Below are 27,061 nucleotides of genomic sequence, written 5' to 3' on the forward strand. Positions count from 1 at the left end.
TTCCGGTCACATTTCTCAAGCAATGCATCTTATGCCCTTCTTGGCTGCCTTGAGAGGAGTTGAGCTGGGGGGGGGGTCGGTGGGGGAGGGTGGCAAAAGGGAAATTAGATTATTAACTTTCTCCAGTTCTAGCAATCGATAGACCCTGGTGGAATTTTATTCTGACAGCCTAGCTCACTTCACTGCAAGGGACGGGCAGGAACTGGGATGTAAACCAGGGATCTCGTGCCCTTTACCATCTGAGCATGCTTACAGTATGATCTGGGACTATCATTTAATGTATTCCTTATGCATGAGGGTAGGGGCATGGGTATCATTCGCATGTCTTGCCTTACTTTGTCTTTAGGTCATATCAGAAAGAAGAGAAGCACTGTTTCTCTGTTCTAGATGCAAAAATTTTGTCTTCTCACAGCAAAACCAACTGGCAGCAATTCCATGGCTATTTTGTGGAAACAAGGATTAGGACCTCTGCAGGTCTGGGTCCGAAGGTGATGACATGATGCTATCCTGTGCCTTCAATTCTGTGGTGAACTAGGATATAATCTAGGAAGGAAAGTAGCAAGGGATGATCTGATCTCCCTCTGCTGCATGTGATTGCACAGCTTTAGACATTGCATTGTTCTGCCCCTCTGTTGATGTGTAAAATTGGGTTAGTAGAAACAGTTTTCTCTGATTATTAAAGGAGGACCTTTTCCCTCAAGAATTTTCACTATTTTGTTCACTATGTGCACTACCTAGGAGAGTGCAAGGAAAGAGTTAGTGTTTGATAAATTTGGGTTAATCAGTCCAACGCATATGTGCATGGGTAACTATACAGACACATAGATGGATAGATGAGTGGATCAATGGATAGAACCGTATAAGTAAGAACCAGAAATAGTGCCTTAATCATAGTAAGCTCTCAACAGATGGAGTCTTTCTTCCTTGTTTTGCTTCCTGCTATGCAGTATGGAGCCTGGATGAGAAGCCAGTAGGTATTGAAGTCCTGATAATTTCTACTTTGCTGCTCTCTGCAGTCTTTATCCAGAGCTTGATGCAGATGCTCAGTTCCCTGGGACAGAAACTCTTAAGAAGTCACCTCTGTTTGAGCCCCACTGTGACGTTTCTGCTAGGTCCAGTTGCCATGGAAACTTCCCAAGCTCCCATGGCTGCTCCACGGGCATCTGGCCTGAGTGTAGACTTGGCTGGCATGCTTTCCTGTTCCTGAACTATAGAGACAATAGTGATTCAGACATTTTTTTTTGGTAAATCCTTACCTCAGGACCCTGTTCATTTGCATACTCCATTCCCTTCTCCCTCCCTAATTTTAGGACTTCCTCTTGACTAGCCACTTTTTTTTTTGCCTTGAATTTCTTCCATAAAGACTAATCCATTTTCTAAGATTCTTCTTTCTCTTTTTTGGGAGGGTGGAGTTGGGGTGGATTTAGAGCCACACCCAGTGATGCTCAGAGGTTACTCCTAGTTCTGCATTCGAGAATCACTTCTGGCAGTGCTCAGCAGACTATATGGGATGCCTGGGATTGAGCTCAGTATGGCCACATGGAAGGCAAGTGCCTTACCCACTGTGCTATTGCTCCGCTAAGATTTTCTGATAAAGTATTGAATAAAGAGATAGATAAGTCAGCCTCTACTGTCAATGATGATGTGTCTGGCTTACAAATGCTCATTCATTAAGAACTTACCAGATGCCAGAACCCGAGCCAAGCATTTGCTGTCTCATATATTTCTTTCAAATCTCTTAAATGATACGTCATTGTGTTCTTATTTTCTAGATTAAAAAATGAGTGTCAGTAAACTGATGTGACTTTGCTTCCTACCCGATAAACTTATAAAGACTCTGGGTTTCTGTGAAACCTTAAATGACATAGAGGAAAACAATTAGCCTTAGCGTGAATCCAAGCAGGTAGTATGAGTAATCCAATTCTAGACTCGTAGCTGACTTCCCCCAAACTAGAAAATAGCCCTTTGGAACTTGGATGGTATTCCTGGTCATTGACCAATGAGTAAAAGGGATATCTTGGTCACAACCCATTTTTTGTCCCATGACCAGGTCTGAAATGCCTTCTTGCAACCATGCTGTGATTGCTGTCCATACAAGCATCCATCCACCTGGCCACTGACAGAGTCTCCAACTACCTTTCATACCTCATCCTTATGTATTCTTCACCTCTTATGTTTCCATAAAATCTAAAGTAGGAACTTAAGAGCCTCTGCCACCATCTGAGGACTTTGCTAATTATCTTGTTGTGGGCAACCATGTTAACTTTAAGGAAAACCTGTGAAATTCACCAACTCTTAGTCTCCCTAGCATGAAATATTGATATTGCCTGGCTTATGCTATTTACTTTCTAAAATGTTTATATTATTAGGGTTGAAATAGCTACTAGTGACTCTTAGAGAAGAGATAAAATTCAGTTGGGGAGGAGCAGGGGGCCATTGTAAGTTTAAGTAGTCCCCAGCTCCTAACACCAGAACCATCGTTTTTTTTTTCTGTTTATCTATTCCACTCTACAAATATTTTACAACACTCATAAGTACATAAAAAGTTTTTAGCATAAGTCAAGCATCATCCTTGGACTGACAATAAAGACAAGAACCTGTTTAGTTTGTTGATTATTTTTATTGAAGTAACTTTGGCTTGCAATATTAAACATGTTTCAGGTATATAAAGTTGTAAATTAGCATCAGTATGTAGCACTGTTGTCCTGTTGTTCATTGATTTGCTTGAGTGGGCACCAGTAACATCTCCATTGTGAGACTTGTTATTATTTTTGGCATATCGAATGCGTCACGGGGCAACTGGCCAGGCTCTGCCATGCAGGTGGGATACTCTCAGTAGCTTGCCCAGCTCTCTGAGAGGGCCGGAGGAATTGAACTGGGGTTGGCCGTGTGCAAGGCAAACACCCTACCCGCTGTGCTATTGCTCCATCAGGATGTACTAATAGAAAAAAGAAAATCTAGTTTCCATTCTTCACCAAATTATTGATCCCTTTTGCATGATTTGCCTATCTCTTCATCCTTCCTCTTTGATAACCATAATTGTGTTCTTACTATTGAAGATTCATTTTTTGTTTAGTTTTGCTCATTGATTCAAGAATCCTATTCTTAAATTAAAGCAGCCTTCTAGGTTCCTCACAAAAGAGTGAGTTTGCCATGAGAAATAGAAGATGGTGATGATACGGTTTCCTTCATTCAGGCAGCCCTGAGTTGTTTAATTAAGTGGACAGATATCTGGAGCTATGAGGTAGTACAGAAAGCAGGTAAACACTTGCCTTATATGTAGCCAACCCTAGTTCAATCCCCAGCTCCACACATAACCCTCCCCCAGCCCCCCACAGCACTGCCAATAGTGATTCCTAAGCACAAAACCTGAAAGACTCCCTGAGCACAGCCTAGTGTGGCCCAAATCATACCTTCCTCCCTCCCCCCACCCTATATATCCATGTAGAACTTGCCCACATTGGCCACCAGTCATTTCTGGTTGGCATATGTTTGGATTGGGCAGTGCCTGTTTCTCGTTGCTGACTTTGTTCCTGTCATCCCTAGAAGTACTAGTGTATTTACTGAGAGGTCGTCATGTGCTGGACACGGTTCTGGACACTGTGAGGAACAGGCGACATGGTACCTACCCTGAAGGAATTTGCCCTGTTTACTAGACCGAGTGTTTCAATAAGATATTTTGAGAAGCACCCTGAGTGTAGGTCGTTTATTCTGCCTAGAGGGAAAGAGATTCCTTTGCTTTCAAATTTCATCCCTGAGAATGAAAGCGAACATGGAAACAAGTGGGTTTCTGTGCAAAAGAAAATATCACCGATAAGAATATGAATGTGATGAAGAGTCTTGAAGGTAGCAGCTCTGCGGAAAGGCAGCCCTGCCAGCAACCAGGTGAGGTAGGAGCAGCAGAGGCTTGAGTAGAGGGAGCACTGTGGAAGGCCTGGCACCAGGCTAATGAGCACAGATGATGCCCTCCTCCCGTGGCCAGACATTCAAAACAAGGGGGAGGGCACAGGAGGCTGTCACCACAGATCCCTGACATCTCTTATTTCACAAGCATAATAGAAAGTATCATCTGGGACAGATGAAAATGCTAAGGACATAGTTTACTTAGCACAGCTGTGTAGACGTTATAAAAAAAAAAAGGAGAGAACACTGGGAGATAAATCTGCATGTATCATGCGTTTAGATGGTGGTGCTTGCAAAATCAGATGGGGAACACAAGAGGGGGTGGAGTGGGGGTGTTAAGAAGAAAATTACACGTCCAGTTTTGTTTTCTTTATTCATTGGTTTTGAGACCACACCCGGCAATGCTTAGGGATCGATCCATGCTCTGTGCTCAGAGACCACTCCTGGTGGTCTCAGGGGGCTATAGAGAGTGCTGGGGTTTGAACCCAGGTCAGCTGTGTGCAAAACAAATACCTTACCTGCTGTACTGTCTCTCCGTATAAAATTACACCCATATAAGTTTTTGTGCGTTGTTTGCTGTTTTTCATTGTCTTCTCTGAGGGATATCCACAGAGTGAAGTCAAGGGGGATTTTAGTTATAGAGATCTGATTAAAAAAAAAAGAGCTTAGTGTATAATAGAAATTTGGTAGTCATTGCTCTTAAAAAAATGGTAATCAAAACCTTGGAAGTGGAGGTGAATAGCAAAACCTAAATAATGAGACACAATGGGAGCTTAGAATGTAGTCTGTGGGTTTTCTCTGCCAGCCCAGACTCCCCTTGCCAAGCAGATCCAATCTATTCATTCCACTGCACCCATGAAATTGTCTTTAATTTTCCCAGGCAAAAGTCCCCTTCCTGCTCTATGCCCACTCTACCTCTCATCTCAGCTTCTAATTAGCTGTGCATAAGTCTGCCACTGACCCCAAGTCTATTAAGTTTCTGAAGATCAGGGACTGTTCTTTCCGTTTTGTGGGGGAGGAGACAAACATTCTTAAATATGCAATACTCAGGCCCTGCGCTGCTGAGGACAGCTAGGGTCGTGTCTCGAAGTGTTCAAGGGTAACTGCGGCTATACTTTGAGATGTTTGGGGATCTGTGTGGTGCTGGGGTTCAACTCTGAGTCATGTACATGCGAGGCATGCATCCTAACACCTTTACTGTCTCGCCAGTTTCAGGAACTAGTCTTTCATTTTTGTTGTTTGGTTTTGTAGCAACACCTGGTATTGCTTTGGGCTTACTCCTGGCTCTGTGCTCAGGGATTCCTCCTGGTGGAGCACAGGGGATCATATGGGATGCTGGGGGTGCGGTCAAACCCAGCTCAGCTGTTTACAGGGATAACGCCCTACCTGCTCATATCCTTATAAGGTGTGTTTCACATGGTAGTTGTTCAGTAAAAACTGAAGAACTTTGGGAATTGATTTAAACTGATCAGCTACTCATGAAATCCTTTCGATGACAGGCATGTACATCTAGTATGCTTTGGAATCGCATCCTCCTTAGTACACACCTAAGAAAACAAAGATTCGAGTCATGGAAGCAGACAATACAGACAGAGAGAATTAAATCCACAATTGCAAGCCAGGATCATCAAATTTGCAAGCCCGTAATCATCTCTCTAAGTGCTCACCATCATGGCGCCTTCTCAGTTGGCTTTGAAAGAGAGCCGAAGGTTTAATCTCATCTTGTTATTGAACTTTGGGGCCAGAGCGATAGTACAATGCTGACACAGGTTTGATCCTCACTGGGCATCCAATATGGTCTCCTGAGTCCCACCAGGAGGATCCCTAAGTACGGCCAGGTGTGGCCCATAAACTAGAGAGACAGAGACAGAGAAGGGAGAAGAAGAAAGAAGACTAACCAGCTTCCCAGGAAGGGAGGGTAGGAATGAGAGTTCACCATCATTTTCAGGAAGTAGGTTTCTTCTGCTTTTAATAAGAGAAATAATCAACTATTTTGAATACTGTTCGACCAAAACCCAACAAAAGCATGGAGATGTCACTGTAAGCCCAGAAGTTAAGAAATCTATTTTCTTTGTCCCTCCTTCCCCAACCTTTGGGTGAAATAATCATGTTCTCAAACTCTGTGCTACTGCTCTTCGTCACCGCTTAATAGAATGATGTCTTTGTGCGTGTCTCTGTCACCAGGTTTGTTGAAAAGCCCAGTGAACAAGACAGCCCTGACACTGATTGCTGTGAGTTCCTGCATCCTGGCCATGGTATGTGGCAGCCAGATGTCCTGTCCGCTCACTGTGAAGGTGACCCTGCATGTGCCTGAACACTTCATTGCAGATGGTAAGAGCTGAGTGGGGGACATATTTCACACCCACTTTGAACTGGCTGGTCAGAGTCCTCCAGTTGTGGTGTGCCCTTGAAACTATACTAAGGGGATTAAATGACTAACCAAGGTCTTCCGGAGAGACCCTAATCTTTCAGAGCCCTCCATGACTTGAATTTAACTAAGAAACTTTTTTTTTTCTCTATGGAAGGAGGGAATTTATTGAATTAAGAAAGAATTGAAATGTGAGTGCAGGGAGACTGAACCATTTCAGAGAAATCTACTGTTCTGTTGGTCAGACCCTTTCCAAAATAAAGCTACTCCCCATGACACACACCCACATGCCCATTCACGCACCTGTACACACACACACACACACACACACACACACCAAAAAAATGGGGGTAGGGGGATTTGCTGATTTAAAATGATGACAGGGAAAAGCACATAAGCTTTGTTGGAATTTCCCGAGTGTCCTGGAGACTACTTATATCTCATTCCCTGTAAATGTGCTTTACAAGTATCTTACATCCTACCATTTACTCTTCGCCCAATTAATTTGAATTAATGAGAGACCATAGTCACTAACATCATTTGCGGAGCATGGTCCCAGAAATTGATTAAGGTGCTTGATATCTATTGCTAAAGTGCCCTCCAGTAAAGTTATTTTAACTACTCTAGTAGGATGTGAGGGGGCCTCTTTCCCCAAACACTTGTACTCATCGGCATGACTATTTTTAAATGTGTTGAAAATTATCATAAGTACAACAAAGAAGACATATGTTAAGCATACTGCTTAGTTGATTTTTTTTCCACAGGCATCTATCCAGATCAGACCATAAAACATGGCCAGCCTCTTTATGCCCTATTCCAGTTAATGCCTCCCAGGGATAACTACACTTCTCACAATATTAGTACAACAGTTCAATTTTACTAGAACTATTGTAATAGTACAATATTACTAGAACTATTGTTTTTTTTAATATTTTTTCTTTGAATGTGTGATGAATGCTGTTGAGATTGTTGTCCTGTTTGTTTAGTCTTTTCCTGGCATACCCTAAACTTATCTCCAATTCTTAAGTCACAGTCTACAGTACTTAGCATCAATTTCTTTAAAATGGTTGCCCAAAGTAGAATTCTCACCTCTTTTTCAGAAACATCCAAATTTCAATCAGTACATCCTGTGTTGCTTTCACTTTGCCATAGTGAACATGCCCTTATTTGGTTTCCACTTGAACTGAAAATAAGGTTAACATTTCCCTTCCGAGGTATATTCAGTTTATTTTCATCCTTATCAATTCTTATGGGCTGGAACGATAGCACAGCGGGTAGGGCGTTTGCCTTGCATATGGACGGCCTGGGTTCAATTCCTCCACCCCTCTCGGAGAGCCTGGCAAGCTATTGAGAGTATCTCACCCGCACAGCAGAGCCTGGCAAGCTACCCCTGGCGTATTCGATATGCCAAAAACAGTAACAACAAGTCTCACAATGGAGGCGTTACTGGTGCCCACTTGAGCAAATCAATAAACACGGGATGACAGTGCTACAGTGACAGTGATCAGTTCTTATGTACACCTAAGACAGGCAATCCTAGGAATGAAATAGTGCGGAGTGGAGCAGAAGAAATATAATTTAGAGAAGCATTAGACAGGTTGGCTCATGAAGCTTGGTATTGGAAGAGTGGTTAGAACCTAGATGCAGCTAAAATACAGGGATGGGAAAATGGGAGCAATGACTGATGACATTGGAAAACCAAGAGGGCAAATCTCAGCCATGATCAAAGACACGTGATTTATCTTTCATCCTCACTAGTTACTGCTCGTTATCTTTAGAGTCTTAGACCTTCAAAAAATTTGAATTCTTTTTTTTTCAGGGAACTGAGAATTTTTAATTAACATTTACTTTTCTTTTTTTTAATTTTTATTTTTTTTTTAATTAGTGAGTCACAGTGAGGGTATAGTTATAGATTCAAACATTTTGTGCTTGTTTTTCCCTCATGCAGTGTTCGGGAGCCCATCCCTCCAATTTGAATTCTTAATATTTATTTTTGGCCTTCAAAACACCCTAATTTTGAATATTTATTTTTGTGTGTGTACAAATGGAGTTCTAAAAAGGCTAATCAACAATTTCAAGGTCATGGTGAATAGTTTAATGGCTAAAGGAAAATTCCATGGTATAATGCAAACACGAACTAAGTACTTGTTCTGCTTCTTCTTCTTGTGAAATCTGGTGGTTTAGGGAGTAACTCACCTAGCTGAGCCGCAGGCTTTGCATCTATACAGTGTAAATGATAAAAAATGTCTTACATCTTCGTTCACATCTGTCAAACATCTAAAACTTTGTAACTGTGTGGTGCTGTCTCTTTCTGCGCTGAGACCACAATCTCTTTGAGGATGGGTGTTGTGTCTTTGGGTATGTTGCCAGCATACTTCCTGGTCCACATGGACAGTCATGAATATGCGTTGAATGAACGAATGAATGAATGAAGTGGAAAAGGGAGACCAAGTCAGGAAAATTACTTCAGGTTATGCCTAGAAATAAAAGAAAATTGAACATAATAAGGAAGTGTAAATTACTAGCAATGTGCTGGCACAAACACGACACACATTGCTAGAAGAATCTAGCCCAAAGTGCCTCAGTCTTGAGGCATACTGGAGTACCTTTCTTGATGTGTTATAACATCTTGGTTAGGAACATAACCTTTAGAATGAGATATGGCTATAAATGTAGGAGAGTCAGTTAAGCTCCCCAAGTCTCATTTTTTTCCTCATCTGTAAATGGGAATTATTTTGAAAAGATGGAATGACATGATGTATATAAAATGGCTAGTGAGTATATAAAACATTGTGATGGCTCAGTAACTAGTGGTTATCATCACTCTTATTCTTAAAATTATCCATAAAGGAAGAGATATCAAAAGCAGGGATATGGTAGGACTCAAAGGTATAGGAAACAAATAGCTGAGAGTAGCTAGTCTCAGCTACAAAAATGGAATTGAAAAATCCATTATATGCTCACCAAAGAAGGGACTCACGTAGGAAGATATTAACTCTGTGAGGTCTTCAATCTCTTGGGAATCAGAAGGAATTCTGAGAGCAGCCCGGGCATGAAGTTAGGCAGATGGATGTCTTGTAGTTTTATTAAAGCAGACCTTCCTCCACATAACCCCAGTGCCTTGTATGGAAGTTTAATCTACATGCACTGTTCATTCCATCTCCCTCCAGCAGCTGAACAAAGTAGTTTTTATTATCTCCATTTGAGAGATAAGGAATCTAGTGCTTGAAGAGGAATATAACAAAAGTAAAATAAGAGAAGTTTTCAATGGAGATGAAGACCTATCTAGGAAGGAACCAGTCTTATGAATTGCCCTGGTGACTTTCCTGTTTCTGCTTTATGAAGATACGAGATCTATATGGGGGAGGAGGGTAAGACGGAAGATGATGGTTTTACCCTTAAATCCTTAAATCTTATCTTTGTGACATTAGTGTTTATAATGCCTTGAAATCTAGCATAAATACTCTCCATGTAGCAATGTTCCAAGTATATAGTCACTGTTTTTTTTACATATATTTATGTGCCCAGATCATAGCATAGCCTCCTACTAGCAATCACTGTCTAGTTTGTAAACAATGGCATAATGGTGGGGGCTATCTAGATGACAGCAGGCCTTCAAGTGGGAGAAACTACATTAAGACCAGGCCACATCTCAGACTATGGCTAACACAGTGTTGTTCACTTTCGTCACTTCACTCACCTTTTCCTGTGAACTTTACCTGCTAATTGGCCGATCTTTCTTAGAAAGTCCTCAAGCTAGTCCTGTAGGGATAGGCTGTCCATGGTGCTGCAGCATTGTAAGGGCTGAGTAATAGGTTTGGTTTCCAGGAAGAAAATGAATTCTGCCCTTTGTGTTACAACATAGTTTTACTTGATGCTTACTGACCATTATGGGGGAAAGGTCGGCACAATAGAGCACTTGTTCAGAGCCCAGCTGGCAAGAGCAATAAATACTGACACAGCCCCCATCTAAGCCCTTGGCAAATATCACCCTTTTTTTTTTGGTCTGGGCATTATCAAGGCCACTCTTGACTTTTTGTTTGGCTAAGCACACAGTGAAAAGATGGCTGAGTTCATCTTAGTGAAGTTAGCATTGTTTTCTACCTGTTGTGTACAAGTCATCTGCATTTGGACAATTTTTCCTGTGGTCCTCAAAACTAATGACTCATGCTCTTCAGGCTAAGTGCCCAAGTATTAGGATTCTTAGCAAAAACTTTTGATGGTCCCTTAACATAAATATGAGAGCTGCATTCATATCTCTGTATGAGTAAATTTTTCTTCCATCTAACAGATGTAATAACTCCTTCAAACCCTCCTTTATGGCCTACGTAACAGGTTTTGATTTCTTCCACCTTTGATTGTGCCATACGATATCGTTCTAATGGAACTGTCTTTTGTATGGTACGCAATGTGGATGATCTACTCTAAGTGTTTTGTTTGGCTTGGTTTTGGTTTGGGAGTCACATCCACGTGTGCTCAGAACTTACTCCCAGTTCAGTGCTCAGGGATCACATTTAACAGGGCTCTGGAGGCCTTATGTTGTGCCAGAGATTGAACCAGAGTCAGCTGTGTGCAAGATATGGCCTTTACCTTCCCTCCTATGCCTCTGGCCCTAATCTAGGTATTAGAACAAAGAATCGCTGATTGTTGGTGGTTTTATTAAATAGTCTTGCAGGTAGAGTTACTGATGGATGCTTATTGGTTAACATGAAGCACTCATTCTTGTTCCTTTTTGGAGCATTGCTCCCATTGAGGCAGCAATGTAATTCAGAACTCAGTATTCTCTCTCTATAGTAAGCAAGTAGAGATGACATTTTTTAAAGGAATAGTTGTTTAGATTAAGTTGGTGAGATGGTTCGACTCAGGAGGAAACAGATGACACTAGAGTTCTTTATTCCATTTCCAGAATTGTAATTTGAGGTGAGTGAGTGAATGATGCCTTGTAAATCATCCAGAAGTGGAGATTTGTACTCAAAGAATTATTTAAAAAATATTGTAGATACCTATGACAGGGTGGAAGCAAGCAATTCTATAAGGAAAGTTAGAGGGACCCAGACAAAAAGTGCATTTAATATTATTGATCATGCATTTTAAAACATGTCAGTGTTCAGAACACTGTATACAGAATTCACGCATAATCTTCATAACAGAACTGTGAAGTGATATTTAGCATCCTCATTTTGCGTACATAAGAAGTGGGGTCCATAGGATGATAAATGATTTGACTAGAGGCAACACAGAAATGAAGCATGACATGAAAGTCAAGTCTACCTAATCCTCATGTCAAAGGTTATTCCATATCCCAAGCTACAGCAGATATGGCCTTGGTGGTTATTATTTTTCTTTGAAATGTGGAGCAGGCTTTTGAGCTGGAGAACAAACATACAGTGGGTGGGGCACTTGCCTTGCTAGCAACCTACCTAGATTCAATCCCTAGCCCTGTGTATGGACAGGAGTAACTCCCGAATGCAGAGCCAGGAGTAAGCCCGGAGCACTGCTGGGCAGATAACCTGAAAACAGAACAGAAAAATGGAGCAGGCTTCTTAAAGTCTCCATGAAGTAATCCTGGATTTATATGGATGATGAGGGTGGCTGGAAAGAGAGAAGATGGAATCTTAGTGTGAGGCTGTCTTCACAGTCCCAGCTTCAGCCTCATTATCTACAAGGTGGAGATAATAGCAGTACTTATCTCCTAGAGTTATTGGGAAGAAGAAATGAAATAATGCTCATAAAGCTTTTCTCTCAGTATCTGAGACCTAGTAATGGATCAATAAATCGTACAAATGTTAGGGTTGTGATAATATTTTTTTAATATTAGGAGAGGGTCATTGCAAGGTAATGAGTTCCCCATCGTAGGGAATTTCCTGAAAATTAATGACCACATTCTGGTGAAGCCATAGAAAAGAAGCGAAGGAGGGTGTTGGTCTAGGTTACATGGTATTTTGATACAGAGCCATTTCGAAAGAATATAAAATGTTAAAAACAATGTTTTAGAACTGTAAAGGATATATTCACTTATTCTTTACAAGATCATCGTTGAATGTCACCAATGCTTTACCTAGGCTCAGAAATAGAATGAGATTGAAGGAGGGTGAAGGCCAGGAATGCCTCTTGAATACCTTATTTGGATACACACACACACACACACACACACACACATACACACACACACACATACACACACACACACACATACACACACACACATGGGGTGGGGGGATGGAGAGAGAGAGGGAGAAAAAGAGAGAGAGAGAGTTTATACATTAATGCATCAGAATATCCTTGCCATTGTAACTTTGGTATGAAAGTATGCACTGAGATTCTATAACCTCATCAATTAATAAATCCTATAAATAAAATTTTCCATAATGCAACAATATCTTCCAAGTTGCCTAATAGCTATGATATCATCTGTTGTCTTAAACAAAACCTTCAAATATATTGAAAATAATACCTATGCCAAAAAACTTGTTAAGATGAAATTCAGCTATTAGAAGCAATTTTGGGGGTCAAACGAGGGTGGTATTCAAATATTCTCAATCCATTATGGTGAGGAATTCTATCTCTGGGGATTTCTTAGGCACCTATGAAATCATTAAGTGAAAAGATTCATCATAGGATGGTCTAATTTATTAGTGTGCCACAGATGTAACTTTAAGCCGCCCTCCCCACACACACACACAGAAAAGTATGCACAATGAATCTCATCCTACATTTATTAGCTTTCCTACCTCTTGTCTTTCAACCTACTGTGAGCTAATGCGTGGTTTGTAACTGGGCTGTAATGAGGAATGGGCTTTGTAAATTGACCACAGAGCTAATTTATAGTGATTTGATAAAGGGGGGAAATATTTTCAGCTCTTAAAGAGGAAAGTTACTTTACACTGAAGGTGTCCTAGGCACAAACTTCCAAGAAACTTACCTAAAATGGTTTCTTAGACCACCTGCTCTGTAATGAGTGTAGGGTTTGTTTTGTTTGGCAGGGCTGCATGGCCTTTGAGTACTGTGACAAAATGTTCCGAGTTTGGAACACAGCTTTCAAACCCTGTTTCCAACTGTCACTCCCTTGTTTCTTTTTTATGGGCCACTGCCCTACATGTTGTCCCTTAAGCTTGTGCCAGAACCCCCATTTGTGTGATTTTTCACCTGTAGGGCCCTTGGAATATTCTGGGCCACTGGCGTCAAGTTGAGGACTGTGCCCTTATTTTGGACTCTGCCTCTTCCCCTCTTCACTTCTTTGCACACAGTAGGCTGCAAACACATATAGACACAGTTCCCTTCCTCACATCTGCCTCTCTGCATTTGCTTAAGCATTGCTCCCAACCAGCAGCGCCCTTTCCAAGGTCCCTATGGTGCAGTGCAGCCTTACCCATTCCTATGTGCTTGTTTTTCTCCTTCCTTCTGAAAAAAAATCTTCATTTATGTAAATCCAAAACCTCACCTACTCCAAAAAACTCCTATCAGACTGGTAAATTTCACTTTACTTTGATTACATTCAATATTTCAACAAAAAACTCACTATTATTGATTTGGAGTTTCTCCCCCCTAAAGTCGACCTGCTGAAAAGAAAGCATTTGATCATTTGTTTTCCATTGCTGAGAATGAAGAGATATGAAGGGATGGGTGTTCGAGCATTGTATAACTGAGACTTAAACCTGAAAGCTTTGTCACTTTCCACATGGTGATTCAATAAAAGAATAAATTAAAAAAAAAAACTCCTGTCAGAAAGGCCCTCCCTTTCCATAGAAGTTACACCATGTTCCATAGGTATCTTTCTAGTGCCCCCTGCCATCTTCCTGGCCTCAGTATATCCTAGGAACACCTGAAGAGTCTAAGCACTGGCCTTCTGCATGAAATCTTGCATCCCTTCAAGTTGTTGTCAACACTGCAAACCGGGCAGCCCTTTAAAGTGAAGATTCTCAACTTTCAGTACATCTTCCTGAAATGATTCAAATTCTTCTTATTGTGCTTGCTGTATAGATTGACCTTCTTTGCATGGTCTTTAAATCCCTGTGACATTCAGGCATGCCTCTCCTGGAGGACCTCACCCCTCTTTCTCTCTATTGACTCCTTAAATATCCCTGACTGCCTCCTGTCTCAGGACCTTTGCTCATGAAACATGCCGGCAAACTCCCTGCCTCCCCACTGTCTTCCACGGAACATTCAATTTACCCTACAATGCTTGACCTCCCTTTTTCAATATCCCAGCTTTTGTTCTCCTTTTAGGTCCCTTACTAATCATTCTTCTGAAGCCCTGCACAGTGTCTGGATTGAACTTTTTTTTTTCAGTTTCTAATTATATATCTTGTAGTGAATGCTGGGCTCTCTCACTAGGTCATGAGTTCTTAAAGGATATAGATCATATGTAATTGTTTCGCACATTATATTCTGCACCCAGGACAGTGTCCAAAACAGAGTTGGTGTCCCTAGATAGCATTCTGTCTAGGAACTAACAGTGATTTTTGTAGCTAGACTTAAATTTCCTCTGAGGCAAGAGGCCTGCTTTTTTTTCCCCACACCTTAACCTATGGTGAAACCTAATGCAGGCCAGCCCCAATAGATTTATCATAAATTGTGTTGGTAAAATGAATGAAGAGAGGGGGAGACAGCTCGCCTAAGAAGATCTGTCCTGGAAAATGACGGTGCAGAAATTGAAGATTGCCATCGCTTCTATGGTTGACTGCTTGCCAAAGTTTCTGTTTCCCTTCCCAAAGATTAGAAACTCTAGTCAAACTCACACTTGTCACCTTTCACCCCAGCATCAAAATGAAACCGCCTTTATTCCTGAGCTCAGGAAGAGAGGGAAGCTATAAATTGAGCTGAGATTCAGAATACTCAAGAGGGAGGTGGCCATGAAATACCAATAAACCATATTAATATGCTGAAATCAGGAAGAATAGGTTGAACTCCAACCCAGATTTAATAACTGTACGTGAAAGAGTGCAGGGAGAAGGCAAGGCTAGGTTTCTGTCAGGATGGAAATGAGGTCTGTAATGAAACTGGTAATATAATTATAAACTGTGAACACTTTTTCCTCTTCTCCCTCTTCTGGTACTTAATACACAACCTTCTCATCAGTGGCTTGTGGCTTCAAGCTGGAGCTGGAAGCTATGGACTCCCCCCAGGGTGGAACCGGCATTTTTTTCCCCTCCTCCAAACCTCTTCATTAGGAAAGTCTAAATCTGCAAAGCCATGGAAAGGGGGAAAAAAATGCTGCAGGCCGTTTCCTACTGAAATAATAATAGAACTCCAGGTAACATGTGGCAAGGGGCTGGATGGGTAAAACAATGGTGGGGGAGTTGACGGGCCCTCTTAGGAAAATTGTTCTAAGTACCTGAAGCTGAACCTCTTTAGGCTTTTGACACCATCACTGCAGCTAGTTAAGGTGGGATTTTTCCATGACACCCTGTGCTACAATGTTTGCTTGCCTTCAAACCAGGGTGCATTGTTGCCCATTTTCCTTCTCCACAAAAAGGGTTAACTTGAGTTTGGTGCCCAAAATTGGAAGCTCATTTTTGCGTTTTGATAGCAGATTGAGTCCAAAAATACATTCCACGGAACATGGGGTGGTACTAGGGGGAGAGAATGGCTGCAAAGGGTAGAGAAAGGTAATTTCTTCTCATTAATAATTCCATTCTGCTGCTGTGAGCAGAAGGCCAGTTTGACATTTAGACTGGGAGGAGAGAGTGACAGGTGAGAGTTGTGATGAGATGGAACTCAAGATTATAGAGTTCGATGTTCCGTCATTAGTGGCTTGCTACTTCCAACACAACGCAGGATGGCATAGTGCTGGGAGAAAAGGGGTGATGTAGTCTGTGGTTACGTAAGTCTGGGTTCGGGGAGACATGAGTTCTATTTCCAGCTCTTCTGATATCTAGTTTTGTGACCTTGAGTATATTAATTCATCTCTCAGGTCCAGAATTCTTCCCTGAAAAACCACTTGACTACTCCCTGCTTCAAAGCAGTGCTACGATTCCCCGGTTCCACAGAGCATTCATAGAGATGGAGGTGTTTGGCTGCCGTGGCTCACCGGGAGGGAAGTTCTGATTATGAGAAAGTTTTGCTTTTTTCCCTCTCTGTTTGTTCCCAGATTTATTATTTATAAAGATGATAAAAGGGTTGGAAAGAGGTCTACGAGGGTTCATCCAGGTGAGTCGACGGTACAATTTCCGGGAGACTCAGCTTGGCCAGAAGGAAGAGAAAATTGTTTTTTAAAAAAAATTCTTTCATGATAATTTTACTCCCTTAGCCACACAGAAGACCTGTTTTCCAGAGTTGGCAGGTGTTGCCTTTCCTCTATTCTCAATCAGGCGCAAGGGCTGGGTCTGCAGAGATGGATACAGCATGGTCAGTGCAAGAGACTGACTTGTGGTGTGAAACTCAGAGATGAAATTCGCAAGGCAGAGTGGCAGGAATCACTTTAGGATTGGACTGAAGGCTGAGGCACCATGGAAGGCAGCCAGGGGTCTGCGCTGGGGGTCTGCTGTGGTGCTAAGAAGCAGAGCCTGAGAGGGGTATTCCCTAGACTTAGGGCCATGGTGCCTTTGGAGGCATCACAGTCTTTCCAGAGGGAACCTGGAGTTCTTCCCTTGTCTTCATATACATACCTTTCTGTCCAAGTCTGCCAGAGATGACAATGACAGCATATATCCTCCGTCAGATTGACAGGATGCTGTAAGTACCAGTCTCTGTGCCCAGTGCTTTGTAAAATAGCATCTCATTTAATTTTGTAGCCTCTTGAGTAGATTTTAGGTTTTATCTCTAGTATGTCATAGAAATGAAACCTTTGATACTAAAGTTTATGCAGGTGACCATGCCCACATTGCATAAGCAAAAAGGTGCCAAGTAAAATTATTTGAAATGAGCAGCCCTAGTCCATTCAGCCAGGAATTTGGAGGACTGTGGTTAGGTCCAGCTTTGTTATTGAATCACTTCATTAGGCATTTGAGTTTGTTTGTTTGTTTCCTACCAAAAGGTATGATGAAAACAAAGTGTTACTTCAAATTTCTCCATACCCTAACACTCTAATACTGGAATGGTAGATATTGGGAATTCCCTTTAAATGAAGGAAGTCATGAAATTTGCTAAATGGATTGACATGGAGGATATAATGTTAAGTTAAATGAGTCAAAAGGAGAGAGATAGATATAGTATATATATTATATATTATATGAGAGTCTCTTGCCCGCACGCCTGGCTGTTTTCCCTAGGGCCCCTCGGAGGGGATGGGCTCCAGCTTCCCTCCCCACCCTGAGCAGAGCTCCCGGCAGCTGAAGACCACCGGAACCTAGCTACAACCATGCTCAAGGCCCCTCTCCACACGTTCGGACAGGCCTCATGCATGAAAGTACCGGAAGAGGAACCCAGGTGTGTGTAATCCCATCAATGGCCAACATCCAGAGAGATACTTAAAAGCGAACTACCAGAAGCTATATCTTGTAACCTACTTCTCCCTCTGGGAGAAACTGGCAAGCTTCTGAGAGTTTCCTGCCCACATGGGACAGCCTTGCAAGCTTCCCATGCTAAATCCAGTAACAAGCTGGATCTCATTCCCCTGACCCTGAAAGAGCCCCCAGAGCCATCACTGGGAGGGCCAAGTCGAGATAGACTTCTAAGATCTCAGGGAAAGGACGAAATGAGATGTTACTGAGCCCGCCCGAGAAATCGGTGATTAACGGGATTTCGTGATCGTGATTCATGATATATTACATATATATGTATATATATATATATATATATATATATAGAGAGAGAGAGAGAGAGAGAGACGAGGGGGGGCGTAAACAGGATAGGACATAGAACAGTGGGTGGAAGCTTGTCATAAGAGTGTCGGGGGTGGGTAAAGGGCACAGATAAAGGGATATACCTAATAACCTTTCATTATCTGCATTGCAAACCGTAAGGCCCAAAAGGAGGTGGGGGGGGGGGGGCGGAGGGAAACTGGGACCATTTGCCGTGGGAAAAGTACACTGGTGAAGGTGGTGAAGGGATGGATGTTGGAGCATTATATGACTAAAACCCAATCAAGAACAACTTTTTAAATGTGTATATCACTATAATTCAATTAATATAAATAAAATAAAGGCTCTCTTTAAGCCATTCTATTAGGTTTGTATCCTCGAGACCATTTTTGTAGGTATTACTTAGCACCCCAAACCCTGTCTCTTCCTACTCTTGTTGTACCCTTCTGTGGCTACATAGCCCCCTGAGTTGGCACCTGGGGAGTAGAGACAGCTGAGCAAACCTTTCACAGCCCACAGGTTGCCATTTGAAGAAAGCTTAGCAGAACCCCAGCCACGCTTCTGCAGGGACTGCAGGCTCCCCAGACTGGCTGGAAGAGAAGGAAATCAGTGTGTGTGTAGAGGGGGGTGCTCTCCATCCTGAGCAAATTTTAAGCTCCCATAAGAGGAACCTGCACAGACTGGATGTAGGGAAGAGCTCAGGTGAGAGAGGGTGTACACATCAGAGGGAACTGAGGAGTTGGGGGGTGCAATGAAACCTAAACATCCCTCCCACCACTAATTAAATCTGCTTAATCAATGGCTGAATAAATAACAATACTCCTACATTTCAAAAAAATATAGTGGCAGGTGGCATGTCAGCAACCAAAGGACCTGAATAGATTTTAGAGTGAAGAACATAGGAATAAAGACAAGAAACAGTCAGCAAGGTATATCCCTTTACCTACTTTCAACACTAAGTTCTTGAGCAGAGTGATCACTTCTGTTATTGTCATACTGATCCCTTCTCTATCCTAACTGCAGTATCTGTATTGCAAACCGTAATTCCCAAAAGGAAAGAGAGAGAGAGACACAGAGAGAGAGAGAGAGAGAGAAAGAGAGAAGAAAAGTACCTAAAGATGGGGTCAAAATGGGAGGAAAACTGGGGACACTGGTGGTGGGAAATTTGTACAAAACATTGTACAAATTTTTTACAATGTGAAACGTTGTACATGGTGAAGCAATGGTGTTGGAACATTATATGACTGAAACACAATAATGAACAACTTTGTAACTGTGTATTTCACTGGAATTCAATAAAAAAAAGAAAGGAAGAGATGGGAGGGAGGGAGAAAGGGAGGGAGGGAGGAGGGAAGGAGGATGGGAGGGAGACAAGGTGGCCATGGAAACCTGGGATGTTTCCTGCTAGAAAGAGGTAGGTTATAATAAGCAAGAGGATAGGGGCTGGAGCAATAGCACAGTGGGTAGGGCGTTTGCCTTGCAATGCGGCTGACCCGGGTTTGATTCCCAGCATCCCATATGGTCCCCTGAGGACTGCCAGGGGTAATTCCTGAGTGCAGAGCCAGGAGTAACCCCTTTTCATCACTAGGTGTGATCCAAAAAGAAAAAACAAAACAAAGAAGAAGAAGAAGAAGAAGAAGCAAGTTGATATATGTCTTGGGTATCAATCCGTTGAAAGAGATGTTTGGGCACTGCTAGTGAGGCTCTGTAGGAGAGGGCAAGAGAGAGTGAGACACGGAAGTGTAGACTTCCAGGTCCAAGGATCAGCATGAGCAAAGCTGTGATAAGAGGTGCATCAGGAGCACCTGGGGCTCTGTGGACCCTGATTTGACTGACAGTGGTGTCAGGTGCGAAGCACTGTCCTCTCTGGGTTGAGCTTTTATTTTGGAGGTGTTTGGGACATGGATCCATTAAAGATTTAAAATATATTGGTGTTGGCCGCTATGAAGACTGGAGGCCACACATCTTGGTTGGAAGGTTCCCTGATGAAGCACATTGGAGTGCAGTTTCCACACGTACTTGCAGGTGGTTGCACAGGTTAGTGGTGGTGCTCTTGCATATTGGGATTGCAGTATTCACCAGGGTTCACATACTTGATAGCAGTGCTCACACCCAGCTAGTGCTCACGACTTTAGCTGTGGTGCTCAATAGAGGTTGGACTCTTGTTGCAGTGTTCACCCACAATTGGTTTGAGTGTGCCAGAGACTGAGTCCAAGACGTGTAGTGTTGGTAATCCCAAACACCAGAGCTGCCAGGACCAAGCCTAGCACCTGTGGGCAAGTTTGGGGATTGAACCCCAGGTGTCACACTTTCAAGGCGGGTGGTGTTGGTCACTGAGCCAATCTCCCTCTGGCTTTGTTCCTTTCATTGACCCCCCCACCCCCTTATCCCCTATTTTTGTTTAGGCACCATGAATTGCACCAAGATTTACTGTGAGTAATCAGCATTTGTTGTTTTGCCTCTATACTCAGTAGCAGTGTCCGTATTTCCCTATCAGTGTCTCAGGGTTTCCTCCTACTCAGCCCTCACCCACTTCCAGGGAAGGTCAGTTCTGGTGGACAACTCTCAGGTTCTGTTGCCACTGGACATTTGTAGTTCCCTTCCCATGTTCCTTCATATTCCTCTTATCACAGCGATCATTCTGTATATGTACATGCTCTTTTGACTACTTCGCTCAGCATGATACTCTCAGCATGTGTATGATGATGTCATACACATAAAAGAGATTTGCATGACTTCATCTTTCATTAGAGCTGAGTTGCATTTTGTTATGTGTGTGCACCATAGCTTCTTTTCCCTCTCATCTTTTCTGGGGCACTTTGGCCTTATTCTTTAATCTGTAGAATGGGTCTAATCTAATGATTCCCTTGTAAGGAAACTAAATCAGATCATATCTGTCCAGTTTTTAGCAGAAAGTGTGCTAGATAGAAAACACTTGGTAAAATTTTAAAATGTTGATTCATTTAGATCGTACACTGCAGTGCTCAGGGCTTAGCCATGGCTCTGTGCTCACTGCTGGTGGGGCTCGGGGGTGCTGGGAATCGAACCTGGGTTGGCCGTGTGCAAGTCAAGTGCCCTTCCTGCTATACTAACACTCTGGACTGGATAATACTAGTTTATATTGACATCATCAACTTGATCCCACTGTCCTAGCCTAAATTACATTTCCTTGGGATTTTCTTTTAGGCATTCCATTACACTTACAAATGCTTCCTCACTATCTAAAGGGGTTAGAGTCTGGAGTATGAGCTGAGGTGATGAGGGCTAGAGACAACACATGCTTTGCCCTTGTGAAAAAACCTTGGTTCAAAACCACTCAGTTCACTGAGCATCTTGGAAGCAGCCCCTGAAGACTGCCGGGTGGATCCCACCCAGAGAAAGAGTTTGGGCTATAACATTGTGCTCCTTAATTTAATATTTGACTCTGATATTCCCCAGCGGTGTGGCCTTGGGCTAGTTATTTGTTCAGCTGTGATATGGGAATGATAACAGAGTTGAGCCCCTCAAAGGATAATCACAAGTCCCAGGATCAGAGTCAGTATGCAGTGATAGCCCCTGTGAAAGTGACTGCTAAGCCCTGGGAGGGCATAGAGCGTTGCTATTTCTACGACACCTTCAGGACACTGCTCAAAAAGGATATATGGACTGACCCCATGGCAGAAGGGACTCTGCCAAGCCAAGGCTGGAGACAGGGAAGCTATTAGGGGACTGTTCCCTTTAATCTGTGCTAATGAACAAGAGGATTAGAAATGCAAATGAAGACAAGGAGCAGAAACCCAGGCAGGCAAGTGTGCAGCCCACCGTAAGGAAGTGGAGGAGAGAGGTAGGTACCCGTTACCGCAGGCCTCTGCTCCTGGGATTCCAGGAAAGATCGCCTGACCCTCGTAGTCCGGAGACTGGTGAGCCCAGACCACAGTAGAGTGTTTTTGCCAGGCTGGGAGGGGGTGATGGCTGAGGACATGAGCACCATACTAGCGTAGGTGGGTTTAAATCCCCCACTCACTTTTCCCCAGCTCACACTTTCTTGCCAATAGGCGGGGAACTGTGGTCTTGAAGATTCGGTGTTTGTTACATGCAAGAGGTTGGCCTTGGGAAATATGCTCAGGAGCTCGCTATTCAATTTATTATTCAGCTCACGCGCCAGCTTTGCTGGTGAGATGAAGAGTCAGATGCCCAACCCTTGGCTACACTTATTGAAAAAAAATAAAGAGGGGGGAGGGGGTGAGATGCAAGCCACTTTGAAGAACATACAGTATTGGGACCTTTACAAATCCTGCCTGGATGAAAATTATTAGTAAGCCTTGGCACCGGGCTTGGTAAGCAAAAATTAATTCACTGGATCTCCCAGGGCTGCTCTTGCGAGGGCTTGGATCCTTCCAGCTGCATCTCAGGTGATGTGTCTCGGCAGTCCTGGGGCCAGGGTGAAGGAGGGAGGGAGAGCTTGGTCCCCCAGCCCTCACTCAGGTGCTGACATGCCCCGTGAACGTGCGGGCTCCTGTGGGGGTGGCCATTTCCTGCCAAGACTCCACGGCAGCATTAACACGGGAAGCACAGGGAGACCGGAGGCCCAGACTCGGGCCCAGGGACCCGGGACTGGAGCGGATGTCACGTTTGAAATATGGAATCAATTAAAACTGGCAGCTCCGCCACCTCCAGGGGGAGAGCGCGGGTCCAGGGGTGAGGGCACAGTGTGGCAAGTTGCAAAGTAGCTCGCGCGGCAGTTTTCAACATAGAGGAGCGGTAGAGCCACGGAACATTGGCAGGCTTGCCGGTGTCTGCTCGCCTCCAGTGCGCGCTCTGGCCGCGTGGAATGCCGGCTTCTTGAGAACCTGCTCTCCCTTTTGGATGATTACCAGGCTCCCCTTTCTTTTGCCTCTGTGCTCCTACCCCCTGCACTCCATCTAGTTGCTGCTTTTCGGCATTTCTGCTCTAATGGGACAGTCTGCAGAGGAAGAGGGGGTGCCGCTCTGTTCCCCCTGCCCCAAGAAAGCTCCCCGTCCCCTCCTCAGCACCACCCCGCCGATGCTTTCTTGTAACCATTCATGCAGTTATGTCCTGATGGAGCCATTTGGGGCTGGAGCGATAGCACAGCGGGTAGGGCGTTTGCCTGGCACGTGGCTGACCCAGGTTCTAAATCCCAGCATCCCATATGGTCCCCTGAGCACCGCCAGTAGTAATTCCTAAGTGAAGAGCCAGGAGTAACCCCTGTGCATCGCTGGGTGTGACCCAAAAAGAAAAAAAAAATCTTGATTGAGCCAGTTGCTCCTTTTAGGCCAGAATTATTTTCTTTCCCTGTTCGGCCTCCAGACGTTGACAGGTACTCTGGAAAGAGGGTTCATTTCCCACCCCAGTATTATAGCACGGCCCACCCTCATCAGCCTGATATCCTGCATCCATCCCTGTGTTGTTGGTCTCCACTTCAGTTCCGGTGTGAAATTCACAATGAGCTCTTAGAACTCAGCAGAATGATTGGCTCTTGCCAAACCAGTCTTGACCACAGGAGATGTCAGCAGCTGCCCTCGGCTTCCTTCTCCCCAGAGGGACATGAACAGATGGGACGATGCAGGAAATAATTTTCAGTGAGACAGAGTTCTCCAGTGATTCCTCAATGGGGCCAGAGAGATAGTGCAGGGGTTAAGGCACTTTCTTTGCGTGAAACTGACTCTGGTTCGATTACCAGTACTGCACATGATCCCTCAGACTTTACTAGGAGGGATCCTTGAGCACAGAACCAGGAGTAAGCCCTGAGCACTGCTGGTTTTGCTCCATCCCAGTCTTCCACTAGACAAAAAATAATAATTTTTTGAGCGAGTAAGGAATGAGTTGAACATCTTAAAAAGTTAGCCAGGCTTGAATAGATGGATCATCACCCCCATCACCCCCTGCTATTAAAGTAGTGTGTGTGTGTGTGTGTGTGTGTGTGTGTGTGTGTGTCTGAGAGAAAGAGAGAGAGAGAGAGCTGGGTGAGACTGGTTGGCAGCAGGGAACTGGTTCTTACCACTCCCCTTTCCCTAATGTCCCTGCCATGTCAGCTCTCAGGAGCTGCCTGTCACCCCCATCCCACCCTCACACTCCCGGTAAGCTTCATGTATGCAGCAAGCACATACTGAGGGCAGAGCGGGTCTTCCAAACAAAGTGAGGGCTGCGAGAGAGGCTTTGGTGCCCCCCGGTTGCTTTTCCAGTCTCCGTCTTTCTGCCTCTCCAAGATCAAAGCCACTTTTTCGATTCCAAATCAGTCTAATATTAATTATTAAAATGTTAGCTAAAAGTCATCTCGTTCCCTGATGTGGTAGGCATTGTACTGAGCCTTCTGATAATGTATCTGCCATGTCTTTCTTATTCTTTACAGAATTTCTTTATGCATTGAGCATGTATCTCTTTCATGTTCCCCTGGACCCAGGAAAGCATAATCCACAGGGCCAAGGAGGTAACGCAGACAGCTGGAGCACATGTTGTACATGCAGGTGGCCTGAGTTCAGTCTTTGACACTGTGTGGTCAAGAGCTAAGCACTTAGAACTAAGAAACGCCAGACACCTCCAAGCGTTCCCCCTCAAAAATAAAAAGGAAAAGAAAAACCCTGACTCCATTCCTATGTTCACAAATCTTTCATTCTCAGCATGATGTCCAAGAGAAGCAGCAAAAATAAGCAAAAGCATTGTAACTATCAAGGAAGGGAGACCAACTATTAAAACAAAATAGTTAAGATGAGTTAAAATGAAGTAAAACCAAGAGGAGACCTGAGTCAGGGATGCTGACTCAGGTCCAGTATGCAGGGAGGACTTCTCTGAGGAGGTGACCTTGAAACTGAGATGTGAAGTGTGCCAGAGAGGCATGAGGAGGGTGCAGGCAAAGGCAACAGCAAATTCAAACAGTCACTGCAAGAGAAGCCGGAACAAGATCTGAATTGTTGGGGGACTGGAGAGATGGTGCAGAGGCGAGCAGGGGAAGAAGCCCGCTGGTGATGTTTCTGTCATTAAGGAAGCATCTGCCATTCACTGTCTGCCCCAGTTTGCTGTGTGGACATGAGGCTGTGCCACATCACTTCCGGTCAGTTCCTACTCCTGCACAATGCCAGGTCCCAGTTCTGGCCGCTTCTCCCTTCAAGTCCCCTTCCTCACCCCCTGCCTCAGGTCATCCCTCCGCATTTATTGCCCTCAGTTTATTTTCTGTATCTTTTTGATCCTCAAGGACACGTTTTTGCTTTTTTTTTCCTCTGCCTGTCCCCATGCTTCCCTGAGAACCCGGGTCAGATGACTCTGTCACGCATCTTTCAGCCCCATCTCGGACACTCCCCTGCCCACTTTCTCGTACTCCCTCCCCAAACCAACCAGTTCACTGAATTTTCCTACCCTACAATCCTCAACCTCCCAGCTGACATATAGCATATCCGAGACGCATCATTTGAAGAGATGTGAATTTTAGTTTTAAAAACTTTGAAAGGGGGATGCCAGAGTGTTGTGAATATTCATTCAGTCGGAGGCCCTGAGACAAGGAACGCAAAAGAGATTTATGTCATGGAGGGCCCAGGTTCTCTCAGACCTGTGACAAAGGTAGAGAGCCCCGAAATCTCCTTTGATTGATCAGGGTACCTCTAAAGGGTGCAATACAATGATGTCATCAAAAGAAGGGACAGAAAGAACATTGAGTCAGTAAAACATGCATTTTTTCCTTGTGTGAACAGGCCAGTAATTTTTGCCTCCTGAAAGAAGATACAAAACCAATACCAAAACCAAAATCTTTCTTGGGCTACAAGTATTGGGGTTTGAATCCCGAAGACAAGGCTGGGCCTGCACCGGAGCCCAGAATTTACATGTCAAAGATCAGGCCAGGCTAGCACCTGAGATCTCCCTGTCAAAGACCAGCCAGGCTTCTGTAAGAAAAAGAAAACTGCCCCTTTCAATATACTGAAATTTATGAAACTTTTTACTGAAGGCAGTTTGAAGGGGAAAAATGTTCAGCTTCATCCAAAACCAGTCAGGACACATGAGAAATCTCACCCATTTTCGTGGGTCTCTCTGTGCCTGCCCATTGTGCGGTAGAGTTTACAAGGGCTCATCCTGATCACTCAGCCCATCCGCAACACTAGAGCAATAGTACAGTGGGTAGGGTGCTAGCCTTGACTGTGACTGGCCAGAGTTCTATCCCCAGAACCCCATCTGGTTCCCCTGAGCCCATCAGGAGTAATCACTGAGTGCAGAGCTGGGTATAAGCCCTGAGCACTGCCAGGTGTGGCCCTTAAACCAAAAATTAAAATAAAAACTTTAGAAGGCACATATATTTGACAGAGTCCAGAAACTTCTTCTGCTTCTTGCTCAGGAGTCCCAAAGCTACTCGGGAACTATGAAGGGCTGAGGGTGAAACTCAGGACCCCACGTGCAAAGCACATGATCCAACTTTTGGAGGTGTGGAATGAAAATTGTCTTGGGCCCGGGAATGAGAATTTTAGCCAGTCATCTGAAATTTCAAACATTTCCATTTAAATTTCAAACATTTCCATTTATATGGTCATGGATGCTAATTCCTCTTTGAGGACAATAGGGGATTTGTCCCGCGTCCCACTTGCTTAAGTCATTTATTCAAAATGCTTGTCCCTCTCTGTTTTTATTAAAGTCACTCCTTGGGAAATCTCAGGACACTTTTCCCATAATGGAAAAAGAGAAAGTCAAAATAAAACACACCAGCAAATAACGGTCCTTTTGGCTCTGGGATCCTGTTGGTGATTATTTATCCAAAGTGATCTTTTAATTGTTTCATCTAAAAAGTATGCATCTTCCTTCCTCGGACTGTCTCTTCACAGAGGCTTGTGAATTGGATCCCGCTATTAGTAGCACTTACTAATTTCCTCTGAGTCTTGCTGGCTGAATCGCTGGGCTTGGAACAACTTTTAATTTTGTTTTTAATTAAATTTCAGTTGTTTCAAATCACTCACTTTTAATGTAATTTCTTTGCAGCCCTCTGAAGCACCAGGCGCTGTGCGTGCTTGCCACACGTACAACCTGATGTGTATGGATCCATTGCGTGGCTAAGGACAGGCTCCTGGCAGAGGTC

At 43.7% G+C, this 27,061-nt stretch overlaps 1 protein-coding gene across 4 annotated transcripts in view; it reads left to right on the forward strand.

Annotated features, from left to right (window-relative positions):
• Window positions 1-27,061, forward strand: part of ASTN2 (astrotactin 2) — a 1,092,638-nt gene that overhangs the window by 415,025 nt on the left and 650,552 nt on the right. For all 4 annotated transcript variants that reach the window (XM_055128058.1, XM_055128127.1, XM_055128183.1 and 1 more), the window contains one exon: window positions 6,088-6,234. In XM_055128058.1, coding sequence (XP_054984033.1) covers window positions 6,088-6,234 — 147 coding nt within the window. The remainder of the gene's footprint in view (window positions 1-6,087; window positions 6,235-27,061) is intronic.

Source organism: Sorex araneus, chromosome 1, assembly GCF_027595985.1.
Source record: "Sorex araneus isolate mSorAra2 chromosome 1, mSorAra2.pri, whole genome shotgun sequence".
Lineage (NCBI taxonomy): Eukaryota > Metazoa > Chordata > Mammalia > Eulipotyphla > Soricidae > Sorex > Sorex araneus.